Source organism: Dromiciops gliroides, chromosome 1 (assembly GCF_019393635.1).
Source record: "Dromiciops gliroides isolate mDroGli1 chromosome 1, mDroGli1.pri, whole genome shotgun sequence".
Taxonomy (NCBI): domain Eukaryota; kingdom Metazoa; phylum Chordata; class Mammalia; order Microbiotheria; family Microbiotheriidae; genus Dromiciops; species Dromiciops gliroides.
The window spans coordinates 389,715,779-389,742,939 of NC_057861.1; the positions used below are offsets into that span (position 1 = coordinate 389,715,779).

The 27,161-nt window shown below is 34.9% G+C and overlaps 1 protein-coding gene across 3 annotated transcripts in view; it reads right to left on the reverse strand.

The window, feature by feature from the left end:
• Window positions 1-27,161, reverse strand: part of RNF180 (ring finger protein 180) — a 219,807-nt gene that overhangs the window by 137,781 nt on the left and 54,865 nt on the right. For 2 of the 3 annotated variants that reach the window (XM_043978732.1, XM_043979404.1), the window contains 2 exons: window positions 17,149-17,250; window positions 4,217-5,182 (listed from right to left, as the gene is read on the reverse strand). In XM_043978732.1, coding sequence (XP_043834667.1) covers window positions 4,217-5,182; window positions 17,149-17,250 — 1,068 coding nt within the window. The remainder of the gene's footprint in view (window positions 1-4,216; window positions 5,183-17,148; window positions 17,251-27,161) is intronic. The other variant, XM_043979930.1, reaches the window with a different exon arrangement.

Sequence of the window (27,161 nt, forward strand, 5' to 3'; positions counted from 1 at the left end):
ACTGGTCTGTCAAAACTGACAATTCTTTAAGTAATCAGTGCCATTCATGGTAAGGGTGAGTACAGGGTAGAATGGTGAAAAATATGTTGGAATAACTGATTCAGAATTTAAAAAAAACAGACTGAAGTTCTTACAGATTATACAGAGTCTTTTTGTCTATATGCTATGAATAATTTTCTTTGAAAGATTAGTCAAGGGAGAAGGTTAGGGCAGGTACTAAGCATCTCACAAAAAAGAACTGTATTATATTTGAAAAGATTTGTTAAAGCATGGAAAACATTTTTGAATTAACTGTCTGCATAGGGTCAGACCATGGACTTGAGAGTGCCAAGTTCTAAAGCATTACCAAATTAAGAAAACAAAAAATTTTATTATATGGCGGAAACAAACTGTTGCTGCTGAAAAATGAATGAAAGAATGTACATTGAAACAGACTTTCACCAGATCCTAAGATAGTGTAACCAATAATGTAACCACATTGTGACCAACTGTAACCACAGTGAGGAGGCCAAAGGAACGTGGAAATCACCTTAGCCAGTAAACACTTGATTCTGACCAAGAGTAGTCAAGAGCAACATTGGTTTACAATATAAATTCACTGATAAAATATTTTGGTGGAAGATGGTTAAGTATAAACATTCATACATGAAAAGGACACTAAAAATTAGCTGTGGAGAAAAAGTCTACAGCAAGTTTGACAAGAGACTCAACTAAGCCAAATTACCCCAAGATTATTTAAAAATGAAACTGGAAAGATGAAAAATGAAATGACTTGTCAAGATGTCTATGACCAGTAACTCTATCTACATCAATAATAGTGGAATCATCACAATTGGATTATAACATTCCAGTCCCTTACGTACTGCATGAACAAATAGAAATGGCACTAAAAACAACAGAGATGACAACAGCTAAATTAGACAACGACTTTTATATAGAAAGGAAGCAACGCTATTTTGGAAATGTTGAGGGATAAGTTTCAAAATATTTGAAAGAAGGGATGATATTGTTGGAAGGAAATCTCTAACCTACTATTCCAGATGTATTTCCCCATTACTCGTGCCTTCTAAGTTCTATTAAAACTCTACTATTAGCTATTCCCTAAACTTGGCCTTTTAAGTTCTATCTCCACATCTGTATGTAAGACTGTTACCTATGCTGGCAAAAGACTTCTCACCTCATTCTCTTAAAGTCCCTGGCTTCCTTCAAAGTTCAAGTGATACCTCTTATAGGTATCCTTTCCTATTCCTTACACTTGTTAGTGTGTTTTTCCCCTCTGTTCTCAAATTGTTTTGTATTTATGTTCTTGTTTACCTGCTGTTTACAGAATGTAAGCTCCCTTACAGGATCATGGCTTTTGGTTTTTTTTCTTTTTACTTTTTGTCTTTATACCCATAGTGCTCAGTACAGTGACTTGTGTATAGTAGTTGATTAATACGTGCTCATTTTCATTACTGATTACCTCAACAAGACAATTAAGATAATATTAATAACTACTCACACATATACGTACTTTTTATCTCAAATTGCATAGATTATGCCATTAGACAATATGGACAGAAATCACAGGATAAAGAGCTGTAATCTGCACCACTGGAGAAATCATCCATATCAGTGAGATCCATCAAAGTAAAAAAAATTATTACTAATAATGTGCAAATATTAACAATCCTTATTAAGTATTCACAGCTTGAGGTAACTTCTTAAAATATCAGCTTTCTGAAGATATTTTACTTTTTTTCCAGCATTCCTTTCTCCATCTGGGTTAATAAGCTTTGAGATTCTTTTACTTTTCTTGGCTCCAAAGAAAGTATCGCCCATGTCTCAGACTTCTGAATGACATAATCTCTAACTTTTAAAATCTTTCACATTTCACATATCTCGATGTTGAAGATCTGTTTTATATTGCCTACGTAATCTTTCTGGGATTACATAGGCAATGTCTACACAGGATTACTGGTATGACCATTTTGACTGATCCATAAACAATCCATTAATTCAATAAACAAGAAAAAAAAAGCTTACCTAAATTAATTATTTTAAAAATAGAACTGACTCATGAACTAGCAGCTTTTTAAAATCAATTATAATTATTCAAATGTAAACCAATTTTTATTTTAAAATATCAAATTACTTTTTATTTATATCTAAATTAAATAGTAGATTCTGCCTCCTAGCCTGGAATGTTAAGAGTTGGAAAGGACTTTGGGATCATCTATTCCAAATCCCCAAAAGATAAGTACTTTAGAAGAACAATTCATTTCACCATCAATGAAGAGAAAATTAAGATATATGATCCTAACATGACTATTTCACTGAATCTATTTGTAGCATCCTGTAAATCAGAAACAATATAAAAAGTAAATTAGGTGGCACAGTGAATAGAGTGCCATGAATGGAGTCAGGAAGACCTGAGTTCAAATGCAGTCTCAGACACTTACTTACTAGCTATGTGACCTTGGGTAAGTTACTTAACCTTTATTAGCCTCAATTACTTCATCTGTAAAATGGGGATAGTAATAGCACCTACCTGAGAGGATCAAATGAAATAAAAATGTTAAAGTGCTTAGCACAATGACTGGCACTTGGTGAGCATTATATAAAATTAATTATTATTTAAATTGAGATCATTATCTCATAAATATGTTCTATAGAAATAAAACAAAAAAGCAATGTGGATCAGGAAGAACACCAGGCATAGAGTCAGAAGTCCCAGCTTATTAGCTATATAATGCTAGGTAAAGTATTTCATCTGTCTGGGGCTCAGGTTTAAATATGTATGAATTATCTTTAAAGTCCCTTCTGGTTAAATTTAATTTTAAGTTTAATATAATGTTTACCATTCTTCTGCATACACACAAATGTTACTAAGCACAAATGAAATAGTCTTGAATTTTTATGAAGCGATTACCAATGTCTTGGTTATAAACAATATATTCTCTGATATTACTGATATTCAATACAGGTTGATTAATAAGGATAATGATTCATTGCTACAGAAAAATAGTACATCAGACTGGGAAGAGACTTTGGGGACAGTCTAATTCAGGGGTTAGAAAACCACAACTTGAAGGTAAAACCCAGGCTGCTGCCTATTTTTTTTTTTTTACAACCAGGGGCCTAGGAATGGTTCTGGTTGGCCATCTCATTTGGTACAGCTCATGAGCTAAGAATGTTTTTACATTTTCAATACAATAAAACTGGTCTAGTACAAACACTACTCGAAATGTGAATCCCAGTATGACATCTGTGAAGGGTAGCCACCCCAGTCCCTGCTCACACTCAGCACTTCTAAAGGAAGCCTGATTTATTTGGGGGTAGTTCTAAATGATACGATTATAAAGAAAATTTGCAAAGAGTAGCCATATAAATTTATGAAATCAAAAATACTTTCATTGTCATCTCTTTTCACAGCAAACAATGTAGTGTTCATAAAAACCAATTTTTATTGTCGAATGTCCATAACCCCTCGCATATTTAAATCAAACTATCATCATTCTATTTTACATAAGTATTAGGAACAAGAATACAAATTTCTTTAAAAAAACAAAAGGAAGTCAGATTAATATACTTAACATGTTGTTTCTCATGCTACTGCATACATACAAGTGGCACTCAACACAAATAAAATAGTCTTAAATTTTTCACAAAGACATTACCAATGTCTTGGTCATAAGTAACATATCTTCCATTTTCAATTCAACCTCAATATTATGAAAAATATCACAAAATAACAGAAAGCAGAGTTTTTAACCTTTCTTATGTAATGGACCCTGCTAGAAGTCTTGTAAAGCCTACAGACTCCCTTCTTCGAATAATGTTTTAAATGCACATAATGAAATACATTCAGATTATGGGGAAAACCAATTATATCAAATTATTTTAAAAAATATTTTTAAGGTTCTTGGACCCAAAATTAAGAACTCCTTATAGTGGAGAAATTAGGGGGTTTTGAGAAAGAGTTTGTGAAACCTAACATTGCTACCTAAATATTACTAGTACTTTTTGGTAAAGTCATGAGTAATTTTTCAAAACACTTGTCTACAATACTTATGCCTGGAAATAAAGCTATAAATATCAGTTGTCCTAGTGCTTTATATTCATAAAGTATTACTTAAATAAAGCCTTTTGAAAATCCAAACATTTTAAGATGCTTCCCTCTACCCCAATAACAACCACCACCACCCTCAGTACAATGTAGTGTAAATTTTCCTACCTGTTTCTGGAGCCATCTTTGATGTCTTCGTTGCTTCCTTCTCAGATTCTTTAACTTGTTTCTCTCTCTTTTGCTTAGCCTTTGATTAATGGCACCCAAGGAGAAGCCAGCAGATTGTAAGAAGCCAATAGATGCAATGCCTTCCTCCTGGTCACCAGGCTCATCCACACCACTGACAGCTACAGGGAAGTCCATCCGGAAAGGCAGTTCATCTATAGTATTATGGTGAGCATGTCCAATGGAAGCTTCTAAACCACACTGAAACTCTTCTTCTCTTTGTCTTAGAGTATTACAGGAAGGCACTGAAAATCTTTGCAGTAGCCCATTACCATCAAAACTGGATGAATCCGGAGAGGAATGACTATTTTTACTAGAACCTACATACAAGCCATGAGGGTCAAAAGGCTGTGTTTCATTTAGCCTGTTACAGGCAGGAATCTTACCATGTGTTTCATATAAAGTAGGCAATAAGGCCAGTTTCTCTCTGATGTTCAGATCCAAACTATGTGATTTTCTATGAAAAGCTCTTATACTGCATCTGTCATTCACAGACTGGGGCACAAAAAGACAGTATTTTGGATTAGATGCTTTGAAGTGCAGTTTTTCACTCTTCCTCTCAAAATTGGTTGATCGCACCTCCAGGCAAAGAGCTTCAGTTAATCTTCCGGGAACATTATTATTTTGGGCCATGTTTAAAAGCCCTTGATTTCTGTTCTCCCAGGCAACACCTGTACTTTTGAGTGTATTCTCCTTGTCAAGGCCTGACTGAACTCTATAAAGTGACGAGTATTTTACTGATGGTCTCGTTAGTCTGATTACAGGAATAGGCTGGTAATCTGTCCTGCTCTTGCAAAGACGTACAGTTACAAATTGACCACAGGAACATTTTGGGCTGCTGATGAAGTTAAAGCCCCCCAAACGGGCCCCACAAAATGGGCAATTCAGTTTTCCAATTGTCCACTGGGCCTACAGGTACAGAAAACAAAAACAATGCATTAATTGTGTGTGTGAGAGAAAGATCAAATGAATGAATGAATGAAAGAGAGAAACAGCTATGTGAAACTTTTCTTTACTATGGTAAAAACAAGCTTTCTGTTTGTAAAAAGCAGCTTGAATGAAAAAGCAGCCAATGGAGCAGAACTTTCAATGAATTAAAAGCAACTCCAAAGTTCTAGAAAGAACTTTGCAAAAACTATTATCTGAATATTACTCTTAAGTAGTATAAAAGAGGATCCTTAAGTATCTACCCACAAGTTGAATATGGATTCAGTGTGTATCTATAACCTGGGAAATAAATTCATCTATAGAGATAAATTTGAAAGTAAAGTCTCAAAGATTCTAGTGTGGCAGATTTCTTTCATACTAAGCTTTATGGGGGGCAAATTCTTATGAGAAATAGAATAAAGCTTTACCCAGCTTTTTACATATAACTAAAATAAACTGACTGTATCCATTAGGTAAAACACAATTAAAATTAAAATTTAAAAACTAGCAGTAAAATGAATTGATTTAAATATTCATTGTTACTGTAGGAAGTAACAGAACCTTTGCAGTGTTATAACACATTATGTAAAGTGCAGAACATTTATAAATACTAAATTGTTTTGCTAAGAGATAAATACAATAAAAAATATATGTCCAAATTTAGTATAACACCAAATACTATACAACCAGAAACAAAATTTCAACAATCTGAATCTAAATGTTTTAAAGAAAAAAGATTAGGCCTCTCAGGTTTTAAGCTTTTAAAAAATATTCTATTCACTGGAAGCAAATGGTTAGAACCACTCCTCTCCCACCCTGATATTTCCAGTCCTAAGTATATTTTCCCAGGGATTCTTAATCTATAAAGAGAAAGTTTCTGTCCCTTTGCCATTTATAAGTTTTGGTACTTCATGTATCATAAAAAATCCTGAAAAGTTTATGAAGAGAAGGACAAGTAGGACCTTTCATGAACAAGTATTTCTGGACTTCTGAAGAAGGTGGAGGAATATTCATTTTTCAATCATGGTACCAATGGTACGAAGTTTTTTAGTAAAAATATCTTGTCCTTTTCCAAGTCTGCTTTTGAACAACCTAAAACAATATTTATTTAGGATTTGTTCCCAAATAGAATTAATGCAATTCATACCATGACAATCACTTCTGGACTTGAATCAACTAACTGTTGTTGTTGTTGTTGTTGGATAATAAACATGCTCTTCTTAAACTGTGGATCATGAATGTGGGGGATGTGAAAAGTTTGGCAACAATAAGTAGTTCTGTGTACCTATTTTATATATCTATATACCTGGGGTCACATAAAAATTTCTCAGGCAAAAAGGAGGAAGTGGGAAAAGTTTAAGAAACCCTGCTATAGAGGATGAAAGTGTTTTTCACTTTCACCAGAACTGGAGTTGAGCCAGGATTTGGGCAGCTAGGTGTCACAGAGTAATGGGCCTGAAGTCAGGAAAACTCATCTTCCTAAGTTCAAATCTAGCCTCAGACACTTACTAGTTGGGTGACTCTGGGCAAGTGATTTATCCCCATTTGTCTCAGTTCCTCATCTGTAAAATGAGCTGGAGAAGGAAATGGCAAGCAGAAAGAAACTGCTCCATCCCAAAGTGGAAAAGCCCTTTAATCACCTGGTTTAGAGGTATACTTTTGAGCAGGCTTAAAATGGCTGCTTTAGAATATTACTGAAGGGGCACAGAGAGGTTCTTTTATCATATGGTTTCCCAACAAAAAAACTCTTAGCCAAGAGCCAGGCATAGGCTGACTGCTGGGACAAGACAGATTTCAGGGAGCAGAGTAAAGGCTACTAGAGGAAAAGGTCTGAAGAGGAAATGTGGGTGGAGACCAAAATGAAACCACTGCTATTTCACAGTTTTGCTTAGTGCATGCCCCAAATCAAGAAGGACCTTACAGACTAAAATAACCATATAACCAGTCCCTCCTTTTTGTATCCTTTTTTTTTTTTGCCTTCTCCCCCAACAATGTCCTTCTGCTCTTTTCTCCCCCTTCCACTAATCAAAACTGTTTTTAAGAAATTATCTAAGTCAATTTTACCTGAGTGTGAACATAAGTCATTATGTCCCCTCTGGTGGATCAGGGGGTTATATTTGCAATTTATGCTAAACTTCTAAGTAGGATTTTAAGCTTATAGAGAACAATTTCATATCCAACATTATGGGATTTATATCACACCAATCATCAAGCATATACTTAATAATAAAATGAATGAAAGAATGAATGAGGTTTAATATCCCATTTCTAGAATTTCACACATCAGTGAATAGAGAACTGGGGAGAGGGAGAATATTTTCTTCGCATTCTAAAACCCCGTTATATAAACAACTTCCCAGGAATGAATGGGCATTTATTAAGTAGCCACCATGTGAAAGCACCTAACTGCTTTGGAAACAAATAGAAAAAGTGAACAATTCCCTGGCAAAAGGATCATAAAACGTCCCCTCTCCTCTAAGGGTGGGAGATGACATATGGACGACATATAATGGTTTAGCAACAAGGCACATGGAAAGGTGCAAAAGTCCTAAGGGACATCAGCTAAGTGGATGGCAAGGTCCAGGAATGCTTAAAAGGAGCACTATCTTTCAGGGGAAAAGATGGACATTCAATGAAATAGGGGACTTCCAAGGTCTCCTGAAGAAAAGACAAGAACTAGACAGAAAATATGATCTCCAAATACAAGAATCAAGAGAAGTATATAAAGGTAAATAGGGAGGGAAAAAAGGTTGTCCAATGAGGTTAAACTGTCTACATCCCTATGAGAGAGGATAATACTTTTAACTCTTGGGATCTGTATCTCAATTAAGGTATTATTATTAAATTGACTTTGATGTGATGATATAAAGAAACTTAAGCAGCAGAATAAAAGGAGACTACAGGGAGCAGAGGAAGGGGGAGGCGGAATGGAGTTAATTACATCATATAAAGAAGTATAAAAAGAACCTATTACAATAGAGGGAAAGAAGGGAGGGGTGAGCATAGTTTCAACCTTACTCTCATCAGATTTGGTTCAGGGAGGGAATAACATACACACCAATATCTATAAAGAAACTTAGCTTACTCTTTAAGGAACTAAAAGGGTAAGGGGAATAGAGTGGTACTGAAAGAAGGGGGGGCAGAAGCAGGGGAAAAAGGGGGGAAAGGAAGGGCAGTTGATAAAAGGGAGGGCTGATTGAGGGAGGCAGTTGTCAGAAGCAAAACATGGATGAGGAGGAATAGGGTGAAAGGAGGAAAAAAAGAGTACAAACAAAGAGGAAAAGAGGATAGAGGGAAATAAAGAATTAGTAATCTTAACTGGGAATGGGAACGGGATGAACTCTCCCATAAAACGGAATAGCAGAGTGGATTAAAAATCAGAATCCTACAATACTTTGTTGATAAGAAACACATTTGGTATAGATATACATTCAGTAAAGATGCTGAATGAACCATACTATTTCTTTTGTTTTTGGTGCTGTTGTTTTTCTATTTTGAGGTTTTTCGTCATTGCTCTGATTTTTCTCTTATAGCGTGACTAATGCAGAAATATGTTTAATGTTATTATATGTGTGTGTGTGTGTATATATATATATATATATATATATATATATATATATATATATATAACCTATATCAGATTACCTGCTGTCTAGGGGAGGGGAGAGGGAGGGAGGGAGGGAGAAAAATCTGAAATTGGAAAGCTTGTATAAACAAAAGTTGAGAACTATCTTTACATGTAACAGGAAAAAAAATACTTTATTTAAAAAAATTAAAGGGGTCAATTCACCACCAATAAAGTGGAAATTAATGCAATAATCAGGAGCTATTTTACTCAACTATATGCCAATAAATTTGACAATCTAAATGAAATGGATGAATATTTACAAAAATATAAACTTCCCAGATTAATAGAAGAGGAAATAAAACCCCTAAATAAGCCCATCTTAGAAAAAGAAATTGAAGAAGGTCTCATTTCTAAAATATATAGGGAACAAAATCAAATTTATAAGAATGCAAGTCATTCCCCAATTGAGAAATGGTCAAAGGACATCAATAGGCAATTTTCAGATGAAAAAATCAAAGCTATTTATTGCCATATGAAAAAATGCTCTAAATCACTACTGATTAGAGAAATACAAATTACAACAACTCTGAGGTACTACCTCACACCTATCAGATTGGAATATGACAAAAAAGGAAAATAATAAATGTTGGAGAAGCTGTGGAAAAATTGGAACACTAATGCATTATTGGTGGAGTTGTGAGCTGATCCAACCATTCTGGAGAGCAATTTGGAACTCTGCCCAAAGGGCTATGCGACTGTACATACCCTTTGACCCAGTGGTACCACTGCTAGGTCCGTATCCCAAAGAGATCACAGAAGAGGGAAAAGGACCCACATGTACAAAAATATTTATAGCAGCTCTCTTTGTGGTGGCAAAGAATTGGAAATTGAAAGGATGCCCATCAACTGGGGAAGGGCTGAACACGTTGTGGTATCTAAATGTAATGGAATACTATTATGCTGTAAGACATAATGAGCAGGCAGATTTCAGATAAAAAACCTGGAAAGACTTAAGTGGACTGATGCTGAGTGAAATGAGCAGAACCAGGAGAACACTGTACACAGTAACAACAACACTGTATGATGATAAACTGTGATAGACTTGGCTCTTCTCAGTGGGGCAATGATCCAAGACAATTCAAAAGAACTCATGATAGAAAATGTTCTCCACATCTAGAAAAAAAGAACTGTGGACTCTACATGTAGATTGAACCATACTGTTTCTACTTTTTTTTTGAGGTTTCCCCTTTTGTTTGGATTATTCTCTCACAATATGACTAATGCAGAAATATGTTTAATATGATTGTACATATATAACCTATATCAATTGTTTTCTGTCTTGGGGAGGGGGGAGGGAAGGGAGGAAGGAAGAAAAAAATTTGGAACTAAAAATCTTATGAAAACAAATGTTGAAAACTATCTTTACGTGTAACTGGAAAATAATAAAATACTTTTATGAGGAAAAAAGTTAAATAGATCAAATGACTGTGGTGGGGGACTGCAGGGCACAGGTAGAACAAATGGTAAAAAAATTTAATTAAAAAAAAATTTTTAAATAATAAAAACAAAAAACAAAAACAGAACAAATGGTAAAGGCTGGTTGTACTCTATCTAATCTAAGCCATGTAAGCACTCAAGAAGCCTAAGCATGAGACTGGTCCTGAATGCTGTCATTGTTCAGGTAATTGGAACAGCTATGTCCTGTTGTGCAAACCAGGTCTGTAGAATCTCTTGTTACTTGGCTGAATTTCAGCTGCCCAGTTTGATGATGCTGACTTATATCCTATCAATTCAAGTAATCAAATATTTATTAAGCAGTTTCTGTACAAAGAATGTATTAAATTCTGGATGACACATTTTAGGAAGGACATTGTTAGGCTGGGGAGCACCCTGAGGAGCATGACCAGCATCATGGTACCATGAACTGAAAACAATACTCTGGGTCCAGTATGACCAGGTCAGAATACAACAGTCGTGAATACAATGTTTCTCAATACAGCTTAGGAGAGAAGATAGCTCTATGAATGCTACACCACCATGATGACCAATACTGAGCTCATAGTATAGAATGACCAGACCTTTTCCAGTTAAACTGCTATCTAAGCACACCTCTTCTACCTTATACTTTTTCATTTTTTAAAGCCAAATGTAAGACTTTTTTACACATTCAATTCCATTTGCTGTTCATATGATATGATCCAAGGCTCTACACAATCTGGGTCATGCAACCCTAGAAAAGAGAAGACTTGGGTGTCAAGGGAAAGAGAATATCAGCCATCTTTGAGTACCTGATGGATTTATCATGTGAAAGAGAGATTAGATTTTTCCTTGTTAATCCCAGGGGGAAGAACTACAGTACGGGTGGAAGCTGAAGAGGGTCAGATTATGCTCTGTGAGGAAATCATCAAGAAGTTGGATATGTTGCTTTGGAAGGGAATTTTCCCTTACTGAAGGTCTTTTCAAGCAAAAGATGGATAACCATGTGTTGGATATGTTTTAAGAAGGGGTTCTGCAATGTATGAGTAGGATTAGATGGTCTCTGAGATCACTTCCAACTCTGAGATTCCTTGTGTGCCCCATCTCCCCACTGGCAGTGGAGCAGAGTACATAAACTTCATGAGGGCTGGAACCTGTGCTTTATCTAGCATCATCATCAATGACAACAAGTATTCGTTAAGTACTAACTATAAGCCAGGCACTGTGCTAAGTTCTGATGATATAATAAGACAAAAACATGGTCTCTGCTCTCTAGGAGCTCATATAATACGGGAGAAGACATGCAAATAAGTATGAACACATAAGATACAAATAGGTGGTAGCCTCAGTGAGAAGGTACTAGCAAGTGAGAGGTAGGGCAGAACTGGGGAAAGTCTCCTAGAGAATCTAGAATTGGAACTGTCCTGAAGGAAGCCAAGGAAAGCAGGAGGTGGAAGTGAGAGAGAGAATTACAAGCATAAGGGGCAGGCAATAAAAATGTTCAGCTGGGTGATGTAATATCATGTTAATGGAACAATAAGGAGTATTGCTGGATCATAGAGCATAAAGAAAGGACTAAGTGTAAGAAGACTGGAAAGGCAGGAAGAGTTCAAGTTAGAAAGGGCTTTAAAAGCCAAAGGACTTTGCACTTAATCCTAAAGAGAATAGCCACTGCAGTTTATTGAATTGGGGGCAGGGGATTTACACGGTCAGGCCTTTGGAAGACCATTTTGGCAGGTGAGTAGAGACTGGACTAGAATGAGGAGAGACCAGAGGCAGGGAGATGAAACAGAAGGCAACTGTAATAATCTAGGAATGAAGTAATGAAAACCTACACCATGGTACCAGCTATGTGAGCAGTAAGAAGGGATGTATTTGAGAGATGTTGTTGTGGTAGGAATGGCAAGATTTGGTGGCAAATTGAATATGTGGGGTAAGTGTGAGAGAGAAGTTGAAAATGACACCTAGGTTCACAACCTGGTGGTGATGTCCTTGAATGGAAGTTCAGAAGAAGGGGTTTGTTTTGGGGTTTTGGGAGGCTGGAAGGGAAGATAATGAATTAATTCTGTTTTGGACAGGTTGTATTTGAGACATACACTACAAGATGTCCACTAGGGAATGTAAGATAGGAGAAAGGTTAGTGCTGGATAAATAAATGTAAGAATGTCCACAAGGAGATGATAACTAAACCCAAGGAAGTTGATAAGATCAACAAGTAAAACAGCATAGAAGGAAAAGAGAAGAGGGCCAATGAGAGAACTTTGGAGGATATCCATCGTTAGTGGGCTCCCATCCTTGATGTAGATCCAGCAAAGGAAACTGCGAGTTTTCTGTGAAAAGAAGCTGTTTAATAAATATCTGTTGACTTGAAATCATAGGACATCAGTTAGTATTATCATAATGAGACTCAAGTTTGATGTTAGAAGGCAATCTCCTTTCAAGTCTTCCAGCTATCTGTTTTTTGTCATATGCTATTACATTTTTTCGGTGATTTGGATAAGAATAGATGGTGATGGCATTTTTGTCAAATTCCCAAGTATCACAAAACTAGGAGGCAGAGCCAAAATATGAGATGACATAGCGAAAATCTAAAACAGTACCAACAAACTATATAACATTTGGCATCAAACATCAGTCATTATATTATTCTTTTCCTGCCATCAAAATCCCACCAGTTTCAAATCTATTTCCACCTAGCTTGTATCTCTATGTCTTTTTAAAAAGAATAATAGCATGAGAAAGGTCAAATGTTTTGCTGAAATTTATAGCTATTGAAGTCCCTGAAAGTACTGTTCTAGTAAGCCTGCCAAAAATAAAATAAAATTAGTCAAATATAATCTGATTTTTCATGAAACCTTTCTGAATCTGCCTTTTTTAGATTTTCACAAATCTTCCCCTTAGTTGTACATTCTAGAATTTCATAAGGAATCTAAGTCAAGCTTACTAGTATATGGTCTATAGACTTAACTTTTCTCTTTTTGAAAATTGAAACATTCACCTTTCTCCAGTCCAGTGACACCTTTAGGATCTTTCATATATCACTGACAGTGGTTCAGCAATCATGGTTTCTAGAAAATTTATTACCCTGGCATGTAATTCATCTATGCTTACCTAAGGACAGGAATTCTTACTTTGGTATCCACCAATCCCTAAACATTTTGTGATAGATTTTAGGGAGTCTATGAACTTGGTTGAGAAAAAAAAATTACATCTTTATTTTCACTAACCTCTAACTGAAATCTGGCATTTCCTTCAAGTATGATTTAAAAAAACAACAACCACACATTATTCTGAGAAGTCCATGGGCTTCACCAAACTGTCAAAGGGATGCATGACACAAAAACAGCTGACCTAGAAACTTGTGCTCCCTTAGTAATGACCCTACTTATTTTGAGTTTCAATTACCTGTTACCCTCTCCAATCAAAAGGTCATTTTTCTTGGGAGAGAAAACAGTTAAGCACCTCTGCTTTTTTATTGTTATTTATTATTTTTACATCATCCACACTGACCCGTAAATATATTACTTCTTTGTTTTTCTTTATCCTAAAATAGCTCTGAAAACAAAACAAAAAACCTTTTGCTGCTGTTATCCTTAACACTGCTAGTCCTCACTAGCATTTTTCACTCAGAACTTTAAGTACTTTAAAAGTCTATACAACAATTTTGTTTTTATATTGCATTACCTGTCTTTGCTTCTACCTTCTATACATTTCCTTTTGAAATCCACAACTTTTTTTATCAGAATTATTCCTTGTCTTTAAAATGTCTTTTTTGGTGGGTTAAGTGACTTGCTCAGGGTCACATAGCTAGTAAGGGTCAAGTGCCTGAGCTCAGATTTGAACTCAGGTCCTCCTGAATCCAGGGCCAGTTCTTTATCCATTGTGCCACCTAGCTGCCACCAAAATGTCTTTTTTGAGAGTATCCATCCCCTCTTGTGCTAACTTTCATTGTAAAATTTTATCCATAGCACTCTACTCTTCCCTCTAAATGCTTTGAAATCTGCTTTCATAAAATCGAGGGTACGTGCCAAATTTCCTCTTTTCTTCAATTTCCTTTACAATATCCCCATCATTTCTTCCCCCTGCAACTAGTTTCTCCCTGTTAGTGAGAACTGATCTAGTAAAGAATGTCTCATTATTCTTTCCTCTTTTGAAGCTGAAACAAGATAGATCAAGAAAAAATTATTAGGTGCCTCTTTTTTGGCACATAGAGGTCTGCAGCAGACATGAGAATATTTCAATTCTCTCATTACTACTACAGTTTTCCTCTGTTCCAGGTTTGTGATATGGTCCCCAAACTCATCTATTTCCTCCTATCCAAGTGGTCTGTAATATACTACAATTACAACATTACGTCTATTTCTGTCTATCCTAGTCCTTACCAAATGTCTCACCACGTTTCCTGGGTTCCTTCATGCAGTTTCTTAGCCTAGTTTGCTACTGCCTTTAAAAAATCCTATTCTTTTTTGCATGTATGACAAAAATAATTACAAAAAAGAAGTGAGTAAAGTGCTAATACAGAATGTGAGGCAAGTCATTACTGATTTGGGGAAGGTTTTGTGGAAAAGGTGACTTTTGAGTTAGCTTTTAAAAGTAGGGGTTGAGGGGGCAGCTAGGTGGCACAGTGGATAGAGCACTGGCCTTGGAGTCAGGAGTACCCGAGTTCAAATCCGGCCTCAGACACTTAACACTTACTAGCTGTGTGACCCTGGGCAAGTCACCTAACCCCAATTGCCTCACTAAAAAAAAAAAAATAAATTAAAAAAAGTAGGGGTCGGAATTCAAAATGAAACAGCAGGATTTGGGGGAGGAGAGCATTTCTAGGCATAGGGAGGGAATAATATGAGCAAAGGCATAAAGGAAGTATAACACAGTGTGTATGAAAGTGAGTAGAATGAGACAAGGCTAGATAGGTAAGGTAGTACCAGATTGTGGGGGAGGGGGATCTTGAAAATCTAGCTATGGAATGTGACAAGGCTACCCAAATCTCTCAATTTTTTTTGTTCATACAAATTGGCTGAATCCAGATTGGACTTTTCCAACTAGTAATACCTCATTTTTGCATGCAACTTGCAAATATAATGAAATTAAAAGCATATATATCCTCGAGGATAACAGAACCTAAGTTCGACAGAGCACTCAGGGGCCATTCCATTGCATCACTTTATGGGTAAAACCACCATATAAAGTTCCTTTTGGTATTTCAGTAACATGCCTGAATTTGTTGTAGATGTTCTGACCATATTACTAATTCTACTCTATAACAAACAGTTTAACAATAAGATTCTAGCTTAATGAGAAACTCAGTATTTTTTCCTAAAACATTCATGTAGTGTTTGAGAATTTCAGAAATGAATTGAGCACAGAACTGTTACTCAAATAGAAGATGCTCCAGAAGAATTCTGGGAGATGTATTCAGGACAAAGTTCCTAGATATTGTCTTTGTATTCCTAGTGCCTTGCAAGTATGGGGTACTTAATAAACAATAGTAGAATCAATTAAATTATCTTAATTAAAAAAAGAGTATTTGCCCTGAAAGATATTCAGAGCAGGATGTCTAACTACTTAACACATTTTAATAGTTCCCTAACCAATACAGCACCTTATTTTTATATTATTAAAAACAAATTTAAAGGGACTGATCTGTTAACAAATTAGAATTACTGAAAGCTGGACAGACTGTAGGATCTTTAACACTTCATTGGCTTATCTGATGTTTAGGTCTCACAAAAAAACCAAGCTACTTCTGACACTTTTCTGCATTATTCTTGAGTAGTAAAAATCAGGAGCCAATCTTAAGTAAAGATTCATCAATAATGAAGATAAATTCAGGAGGAAAAGAATATAATCATCATCATTATCAGTTATTTGATCTAATATAAACAGATGTGATTATGAACCTCTGAATGTCTAACAGAATAACTTGCACACAACAGGTGTTCAATAAATGTTTGCTGAATGAAATAACAAATAAGCTCAAAAGAAAAATTTGTTTGTACTGTTATAGAGTGACATGACCCCTATTTTACCTAGTAAAGGGCTGAAAATACCTAGGCATTCCTCCAAAAATGCAAGGATCCCTTAAGTGGTTTAACTTAACTTCAATAAGATTAGAGTACTATTATTAGACCCGAAACTTAGAAATTTCCCTTTAAATTCTAAAAGTTTCCCAGTGTTTTTTTTAATACTGAGGACAATTTATTTTCCAACTGTGATAAAATATACATTCATGATACTATAATGCAAATCAGTGAAAATTATTTTCTTTTCAAAAGTTCAAACTCAAATACAACTTTTTTCAGGAACTTATTATTTTTATAATGCAAAACACATTCAGGACCTTATCCAAGAATTCTGTACTATTAGAAATAAAAATAGTTGGGGCAGCTAGATGGTGCAGTGGATAAAGCACCGGCCCTAGATTCAGGAGGACCTGAGTTCAAATCTGGTCTCAGACACTTAACACTTACTAGCTGTGTGACCCTGGGCAAGTCACTTAACCCCAATTGCCTCAAAAAAAAAAAAAAACAAAGAAAAGAAAAAAAGAAGAAATAAAAATAGTTATGGGGCATATATGGTGGAAGAGAGGAAAAGCATTCTGGCTAAAACTTAGACATTCTTAACTTTGATTGGTAAACCCTACAACACCTATGCTATCAAAGGGATTGCAACACTTCTACCATTGTTTTAAGGTCACCTGAATACTTTGGGCATTCTAACTTGGTATGATGACACACAAATGGCATACTACATGGAGCAAAGGGTGACATGTAGCTCTTTAAGTATCTAAACCAAATTCTTCCAAATAGAACAAATCCCCCATGTCAAAGAGCTTAAAGAGACAAAAATCTACTAAAAGTTGTGTTTTTTTATATGGTTTTTGGTCTAAAAAATAGACACCTACCTTTTCTAGCACACAATTCATCCATTCTGGAAGGACTTCTATATTCACGTGCCACACATTACAAGTATTTTGAGGTATAGCAGTTAAATCATGACCATTCTGCTAAATAGAGAAGCACAAGATTAGTGATTCCCAGTTTAATATTCATTTGGTTCAGAAGTTATATGTTCTAGTTAAGTATAAAGCATATCCAATTCAGCAGGGGAAGCAAACACTCCACTATCGGCTTGCTCTTCCTCCAACCAAAACCAAAACCAAACCAAACAAAAAGAAAACTCAGCAAACAAAAAGCATTTCAGGAAGCATCTATTTGCTTGAAGTGGGGACCTAGCTCTCAGTTACCATGGGCTCGTGAATCAGAAATTCATGGTTTAGCAATAAGTTACCTAGGATTGTCTGTTTTTATTAAGTACTTCACAAGATTCTCCTGATATCCTGCTTTTGACCAGTCTCCAAAGTGATTGAGCTTGTAAATTTATTCTTTTATTATCTCTTTGGCATGTTTTAGTAGGAAAAAAACTTCTGACCACAGTCACTGAGATTTTGTGAAAATTTCTGATTTGGGGACAAGTTGGTTATTGTTTTAGTAATTTATCTGAAATATTGGCAAGATACTGTGGACCACCTAACATACCTATTGTGAAAAATACAGCGTCATCTAGTATGAAGGCAAAGAACTCTTGGTATAATATACTTAGAGGGAAAAATGATTTTTGAACCTGTAGCCAGTTAATACTCAGAACTAGACATACTGTTTTGAGAAGAATTCTCTGCATTGTTGAACATCAGTCCCACTGGAAGGTAACACAACACAATATCTTAAATAAACACTTTTCGTAAAACACTACTAAGCCCTAAGACACTAAAACAAGAAATGTGTCCTGACATCCAGGAGCTTACAGTTCTGAAGGAATGGCATAAAATTCCTTATTTGAAAGCCCTATTACTTCATAGGATTGTCAAATGTTGGAGGCAGAAGAATTCTCAGAGTTCATCTAAACTTGACATTTTCTAAGTGAAGAAAACATATCAAAGGAAGTAAAGAGACCTTCCCAAAGTCACACAGAGGGTAGCAAAGCTACACAGATAATAGCAAAACTGAGATCACAATTACTAAACTAACTGGTTGAACAATTAGTAAACTAATTAGATGAAAGGAGATTAAATATGAGTTCTACTTAGGCATGACTGGCCCTGGTAAAGTTTAACAACTAAAAAAAGTAGGCACTGTGCTAGGCATAGGCATAAAGAGACAAAAATGAAGTTGCTAACATTCCATGGTGGAGGGTGGGGTGGAGCAACAATATCTACACATATAGGCATATACAAATAGAGACAAAGCAATTCTGGCAGAGGGAATACTAGCAGCTGGTAGATCAGGAAATGCTTCATGTAGAAGGAGGTGCTTAAACTTTTAAAGGAAACTTGAAATTAAAATATGCCTCCATATTTTATACCTCATGTTTTACAAAGAAATGGAGTTTTATTACTACCTTAACTGGAATTATGATTAGTTCTTCCTTTTTAAAAATCATCTGAACCAAGTCAGATTTTCATTCTGTTGGTGTTTATGACTTTAAGTATTCTTTCTTTCTTTCTTTTTTTGTTTTGTTTTTTTTGGTATGTAGCAAAGTCTAGGAAGCCCAATCCTATTCTTGGCTTTTTCTCTAATTGTTTGGCTCTGTTGATGACATAATGCCTTCCCTTTGAACGTATGTTTCCCTGTTCCATTATCTTTGGGGTGTTAAGCAATCTTCTCTCCCCAAAATATCATATTGAAAGTTTTTCTTTTATTTCTTATAAAACAGAAGTAATCCTGTTACTGTGATTGATTCCACCTGGAGTGTTAAAGATTTCTTTTCCTTTGTGATCTGTAAAATGTTTTTTATATAATAATTCTCAAGTTTTAATTATTATATTTCTTTACTAAACATAGGTTTTTATTCTCTTGGTATCCTCTAGGTTCCCTTGCTTCTAATAATTCTCTACATAGTTTTTCTTAATTTTCTAAAGCTTGTTATCTGATAAGTCTCATAGTTAGAGGCAATGGGAAACAAATTTATACATAGCTGGAAAGTTGTCACCACATCTCTTTAACAAAGGTATTATATGAATTTATGGATAATTTTTTTTCCTTTTAAAGTACTGAGTATTGGGCCTTAGAAATTAAAATGATACCATTAGTGATTTTAAATCCAGATTTGATTTAAGCCAAAATCTGCTCCAAAGGAAATAACCTGCTATGAGTGTGTTCTTGTATCAGTATTATTGTGGTAAATTAGGACTCCCCCGCCCCCCCCCAAAAAAAAAGATATTGGTTGTTTGGAATTAAGAAATTTACTAGTTTAAACCCCAAGAGAGTTCTATATAATGATAGAACCTACCTCCCACAGTTGTTTTGGGGACCACGTGATTGTAAATATTTAACTGCAGTACCTGGTACAGAGCAGGAGCACATTCAACTAAATTAGGGTCACCTGACTAATTGGTTTTATTTCAAATTTTAAAAATTCCTAATATTATTTGAAGGTACTATGTTTCTCAATTTTCTTATAGTGTATAATTTGGTAAACAATTGCATCAGCTATGGTAGGAAAGCAATTTCTCTTATAATCTAAAGGTTGTTAGATTAAGAACTCTACTGTTAAAATGGGAAAGAATGAGTTAGGAAGCAATGTGTTGTGAAGTTGGTAGTTTTGCCTATATTTAAGAGGAAGTTCGCCTAAAACTATTTGGTTATGAAAATTATGAGGTTGTAAACTAAGGTACTCGGAGTTATTGTTTTATTCGAGTATTTACATGGATATTTTTAAAAGGGAAAATTGGTAATTATAGAAAAATACCTGTAAAATCTCCTTTGTAAAGCCACAAGTATTTTTAGACCCATCTAGTTATAAATTCTTAGAGCCACCTACAAGAGTTTTTCTATGTGGTGAAATGGGAGTGAAAATTTCAAGGCTACTTATAAGCTACAGTAAATTTCACCTAAAGTTATTGTCTATCATTTGTGAAGGTTATATACATCTTGAAGCAATTTAGTCTTAAACTCCTCCACTCTTAAAAGATTAATTTTGCTTTAAGAAGTGAATGTGAAATTCTTTTAGAGAGGGATATATCTTAATCATTTACTAGGGATTTAAATAAATTGCCACATATTTACTATGTAAGATTCCAGAATATAATGTTTTCTTGATTTGTAGTGATATAATTAAAGACAAAGGAAAGAAAATGAGATTGAGCAAAATTTTTAAAGGACTGGTAAACTCTGTTATGTTGATAAGTATAGTTTAATTCGGTATTTTCTTTTTTGCATTAGACAAAACTGAATTCTTCCCCATTGCAAATACCTTTTAACTAAAGGGCGATGATAACTAGGAACCTATTTTGTTATAATGCTTTTAGGATTTATTTATGTTAAAGATAATTTTCATCAACTTAATATTAACAAATTACCATTTTACAGATTTATTTTTACTTTAAGGTAGAATAAGAGATATCTATCATTTTAGAAATTTACTTCATGAAAGTTTACTGGCTATTCCTTTTAATATGATAGATTTTAAGCTGTGGGGTTTTTTTTGTTGTTGTTGTTTTTTGGGTTTTTTTTTGGTAAGAGTTAAGTGACTTGTCCAGGGTCACACAGCTAGCAAGTGTTATGTGTCTGAGGCTGGATCTGAACTCAGGTCCTCCTGACTCCAGGGCCAGTGCTCTATCCACTGCACCACCTAGCTGCCCCAATTTTAAGCTGTTTTTAAGAGAAAATGTTTCTAGAAAGATTTATGTCGAAAAATATTTTATAAAAATTTGTGTGATTTTGGAATGCATAGTAAATTTTATTTGTAAGCTAATGTATTACAATATTTTTATGCTGATAATACTTACGTCCAAACCTACTAGGATTAGACTTTATTGTTAGAGGGGAAAGCTTTTATGGGACCCTGAATTTTTTTTTTTTTGGCAGGGCAATGAGGGTTAAGTGACTTGCCCAGGGTCACACAGCCAGTTAAGTGTCAAGTGTCTGAGGCTGGATTTGAACTCAGGTCCTCCTGAATCCAAGGTCAGTGTTTTATTCACTGTGCCACCTAGCTGCCCCGAAAAATTTTTTGAGCTTTATTTTTAAGTTTGTGGTATCCTCGGACCATCCTTATATGGGTGATTTAAGAGAACCATCAACAGACAACAGTCAATGGAAGCAATATCTGAGATCTAAGACTAGTAAATATCTGACATACCTGTCTCTTGGAATAAGGCAGACAGGTTGGACATTCCCATGCCAAAAGATCTGTCCATCTATTATTAGGATAAACAAAGCGAAAGCTTGCCATTGTAATCCTGAATCTATTACTTATTGAAGTAATATCAAAGCATCTGAACTAGTGCAATAAGCTGCAATATAGGAAAAATCGTGCTGTTTTGATTTGAATTTGTTGGCCTAAGCCATAGTTAAATTGGTGCTTTAATCTGTCAAATGTATAAAATACAAATCCTGAATTATATCATTCTTTCAAAATAAGTATAATTAGACAAAAGTAAACAAACTTGTGAAGCAAAGATGTGAATCTGTTATGAGGTTAAATTCAGAAACTTCTTTTGCTTTTGTTTTAAGGAATAGGACTTGAGTACAGTCAGTTATGTTAATAAACAATATAATTTATGAACTTTCTTATGTCACTCTAATAGGAAATCTGATTTTATTTCATCTGGAATTAGAACATGTATAGAAATATATGCAAACTAAGTAAGAGTCACCTTAAAGTTGTTTCCATTGTTTAAAGGGATTTTGAGCGCAGTAGCATGTATTTATGTCCATTTGAATGTGGTTAATAATTGAACTGTTATACTGTTTTACTATCATATGAAACATTGTCTAATCTCTTCTCTGTATACAATTTGAGATTATTAGATTAATATATTCAATTCTAAGTCTTTTTGTTTGTTATTAAGTATTTTAAAGCAAAATCATTTGTGTAATAGCAAAATGCGGGGTGAAAAGGCATTTACTTAGCATAAGTACTAGTTATATCAAGATGTGATTTTTTCTGTAATGAATTTCTTACTATTACCCATGTGAGATTATAGTGAATACTTATCTAGCATATGTGATCCTTGAGAGGTGAATTCACCAAAAACACTGATTATTGGAACTTACTATTTAAGACATGATGGGACTGTTAAATAATATTATTCTAAGTTGGACTCCAGGTACGATCATGAAGGAATGCTATTGAGCCAATGAGCCCTGATGCCAGCAACCCTATGGGGTTTTATGTACATAAACTGCAATTGGAGTTGTCTTGGGAAAGACTGGGCAAACAACTTTTGGTAAGGGGTAAGGTAGGAGTCTCCTGACTTAATTTCACCAGTCTGATACCTGGAGTAGAAACATAGCCCACCTGGCTGACTTTGGGCCTGGCTCAAAGCAACTGGCTGTCTGTACAACTTTTATCTGGAACTGTCATGGAATTAGGGAAAAATTTATTCCCTTGCTGTATGGTTATATCCTTATTTTTTTATGGTAACTTCCTATAATCATGTCAGCTGTTATGTGATGAACACAATATTGGGTCCTTATCTCAGGTAAATATTGGAATACATCTGTGTTAATACAGTAAGATGCAGGTGTTAAGATTTGAGCTATTTAGCCTGGAATTTTTATCCTTTCTATATTCCAAATAACTAACAATTAAGTATTTAGCCATGACATCTGTCACTAACTATATATTTCAGTGTAAGGTAAAGTCCTTTAATTTCTCATATCCCCATTGGGATAATTAGGCAATTGATGCAAAGAATTTTGAAACCAGGATATGATTTTAATATTTTGTTAATATCACAATTGTCTTTGTTATTTGTTAAGGAAAGGAAAATCAGCATAGTTTTGTGGTCTATTTTACAAATGCCTTAAAGAGACAGCCACATTTATAAGGGATTATTCATTTGAACATGGCTAGAAGCTGAAAATGTTACTTGATATGAACTGTCTTAAAACTATATTTTTGCATATCATCCCTGAGTATTTTGTTACAATTGAAGTTAATCTGGGAACTTTTATATGAACTCATTTTTGTACTGGAGTCCATCTTATAAAAAGAATTCTGAGATAGCTTAAGGGCATCTCATCCTCCTAATTGGGGACTGAATAATGCAAAGAAAAAAAATTGGGTTCTAATTTTCTCTTTTTATCTGAGTTTTCTATATATATCAACATAACAACTGGATAAAAATTGTAAAAGCCTGTAGTCTAAAAGATTCCAAATTTCATTTTCTAATAATAGAGACATAAGATTTGAGTTAACTTTCATTATCTGATCTGCTTATTGGCAAAGCAATTTAAAGTCATGTTAGGATCAATTTTGTAGAAGATTTTTAACTGAGGAAGAGGATCTAAAGAGGAGAATCAGCTGAGAAGAATTGCTCAGAGATCATACCTGTAATAGAGGCATCAGATGGTGTCCCAAGAATCAGAAAGCTGCATGAGATGGGACTTGTGAGATTTATATGGACATTTTTTCATGGTTCACTTTTCCCCTTTCTGTACATTATCTGTATGCTCTGCTGACTAAAGGGGACTGCCTCCTTTGGTTTTGTCAATGCATCACTCAAATTTTCCCTTTCCCACTTCACACTGTTACCCATTATAAGCTCCATAGTTAAGAACCCTTGGTAAAGTATTTGTAATATCAGTTAGTGATTCTCACTTAGAATCAAATGGGGGACTGTGAGAAATAATTACTAATAATAAATACCTTGGAGGATGAAGTGATCTCTCCTTCTTTCCTAGTCTTTTCTCCTGCCCTCCCCAACTCAAAGGCAAGTTCTCCTTCAGAGATTCCATCAAATCTCTTCATCTGGGCCAAGCCCAAACCAAGCTTACAAAGAGGAGACAGATCCTTTTGTCTAGATAGTTGAAGGACTTTGGCCTATACAACCATACCAGATGGAACTAGATGGAAACTATTTTGGGTGAGGGGTCGAATTTTTTTTTTCTGATGTCATTGTACCTAGAGTTGAATGACCTGAGTCACATATGACAGGACTTCATTTTGATATAACCCACCACTAATCATGTCAACCAATTTACATTTGATTGCTATGTGATGGGCCTCCTACAGTTGGAAGGGTATATAAACTGTGATCCCATGGCCATTGCGGGGGGGGGGGGTTGGTCTGAGAGAGATGGCCACTAGATCTCCTTTTATTAATAACCTGGCCTATTAATAACATGATTAAATTACCCAGAAACTATATCTCTCATATTTTTAATCGTCATACCATCTTATATTTGCAAAGTTGATTTTTTTTGTGCTGAAGTGAAAGACTACATTTATCCCTACTGAATATCATCTTATTCTATTAAGCCCCAAATTCTAACGTGTCAAGATCTTTTTGGATCCCAAATCTGTTATTCAGTATGTTAGCTATCCCTCTCAGATTTCTGTCACTTGAAAATTTTATTAGCATGCCATTTGCCTTTATCCAAGTCATTGATAAAAATGTTAAGTAGCACACTGCCAAACACAGATTCCTGTGGCACTAAACAGGAGATATACAACCATTAACAACAACTCCCCGAGTATGGCCATCCAACCAGCTTTGCATTCATCTGATTGTATTATCATGAAATAAAAATTTCTCCACTTCACAAGAAATGTTTGAGATACTTGAACAAAAGCTTTGCTAAAATCTAGGTAAACATATATATATATATATATATATATATATATATATATATATATATATATAACAGAGAGAGAGCGAGCACATTCCTCTCATCTACTAGTTTAGTAATACTGTGAAAGAAGTTAGTTTGATAGGACCAGTTATTGATGAAGCAATGATAATCCTTTGTGAACACTGCTTCCTTTTCAAGATATTCAACAATCACCTCTTTGATAAGCTTTTGAAATTTTCCCAGGAATAGAAATCAAACTCACTGACCTATAGTTTACAGACTACGTTCTCTTCACTTTTTTCAAAATTGGGATTTGTTTGCCCTCCTCAAATTTTGTAGTACTGCTCCTGTTTTCCATTATCATTCAAACATCACTGATAGCAACTCAGCAAGTATATGTCAGTTCTTTTAGAACTAAGTTGATCTGGACTAGGAGACCTGAATTCATCAAGAGCAGCTAGATGTTCTCTTACTATTGTCTTATCTTGGATAGGAAACTCCTGGTTAGTTGTTTTTGTTGTCATTCTAGTGTAAAATTTGTTCTTCTTTGCAGTGAAAAATAGAAACAAAATACAGAGTTGAACATCTGCCATCTGTCTTTTGTCAGGTATTACCATCTCATCCATCTAAAGAAAGGTTTGAGCCTCCCTTTTCTCTCTGCATTGCTTTAAAAGCATCCTTTTTTATTATTCTTAGCTCCCCTTGCCACCCTCATCTCATTCTGAGCTTTGGCGTTCCTGACACTATTTTTAAAGGACTGTGCCATGTTCTTTATATTCATCATTTGTGACCTGGACTTGCATTCATTTTCTGTACAGTTCTTTTAAAAATAATGTGTTTTTTGACATAGTCAATATGGGAATCTGTTTTGCATGATTATGCATATTTGTTTCAAGGGTTTTGTTTTTCTTTTTCCAATGGTTGGGGAAAAGGAAGGAGAGAAAAATTATTTTTGCTCATTTAATTTCAAAAGTTAATTTTAAAAATGAAATACAATTTAAGTTGGTTGGTAAGTTCCCTATGAATCCATACTGGTCTTTTCAGACAAATCCCATTTTTCCTCCTCACTGGAATTATTTTCCTTTGTATTTTCTGAATTTTGTTTCTGAGCATCATCTATTCCTCTTTCTCACCTCCATCCCCCTTGCCCTGGGCTGACTTCTCCTTAAGTATTTTAATCTAAGGTAATCTATATCAGACTATGCCCAAATCTCAAGCCCTTCTCTATTATAAACTCTAAGATGGAGTGGTCATTTCTTTCCCCAAGTTTCTAATCATTTCTACCTCAACAGCTCTTTGAAAATTAGATACAGAATAGAATTTCTACCTATTGGTTGTTCCATCTTTTGAAGGATAAAACTATCACTATGCCATACAAAGCTCCAGAAGATGTCTAGATAATGGAAGAAATCCATCAATATTATATCATGTCTCTTCCAGGCTTATGATGTTTCTAAAACTTTTCATCTATATCCTCTATCCAAGTGGTCTATAGTACATTCAAATGACAAAATAACTTCTTTTCTTTCTTCTTTTGCATTCACACAAATATTATCCATTATACTTCCCTTATCTGGATCCTAGATTTTCTCACATGACTGTACCTTAAACATATACCCCTTTTACCTTTTAAAAAGTATATCCATCCAGAGTCATAGTCCAGTCAAGGGTTTCATCTTACCTAGTCTTAGTGAGATCAGATATGCCCTCTTGCATAAGGATCTTTAGATCCTACTGTGTGCCCCATCAACTTTTTGAGCTTTTTATAAGCATTTGAGGCCACAGGTTTTACTACTGGCTCCTTTTCTGGATCTTCCCTTTTTCATTTCTAGTATTAAAAATTATGGAATTATAATTAAAGGTATTAGAATATGATGGCTACTCACTAGAGTACTCTGTACTCAATTTCTTGGCATCTAAATCAAGAAGAGAATATGCTAGGCAGGGGTATGCTGGTAAATATTTAACAATTAGTTCTCTGAAAAAATGTCGGTAGGAAATATGTTAAAGTTAAGTCTGCATTATTTATATTTTATCCATCACTTTCTTAAATCTAAACAATCAGTGGAACAAAAAAAATCAAGCCCCAATCTGTAGTTTTCTTAACTTCTGCGATGCTAATACTAATGATGAAAACTTAACAATCGGCTCTCACAAGTAGGTATTAGCTGGCTCCAACACACCACTTGTCAGGTTACATTTTTATACAAATGAAAGAATAACAAGAGGAATGATTTCTCCCCCTTCCCTAACAAATTTAAGAGGACTTCCTGTTCTGAGTTCTTGTATAAGAAAAAGATGTGTTATATAGCAGGCACTGTTTTCAACTAACATTTTTTTA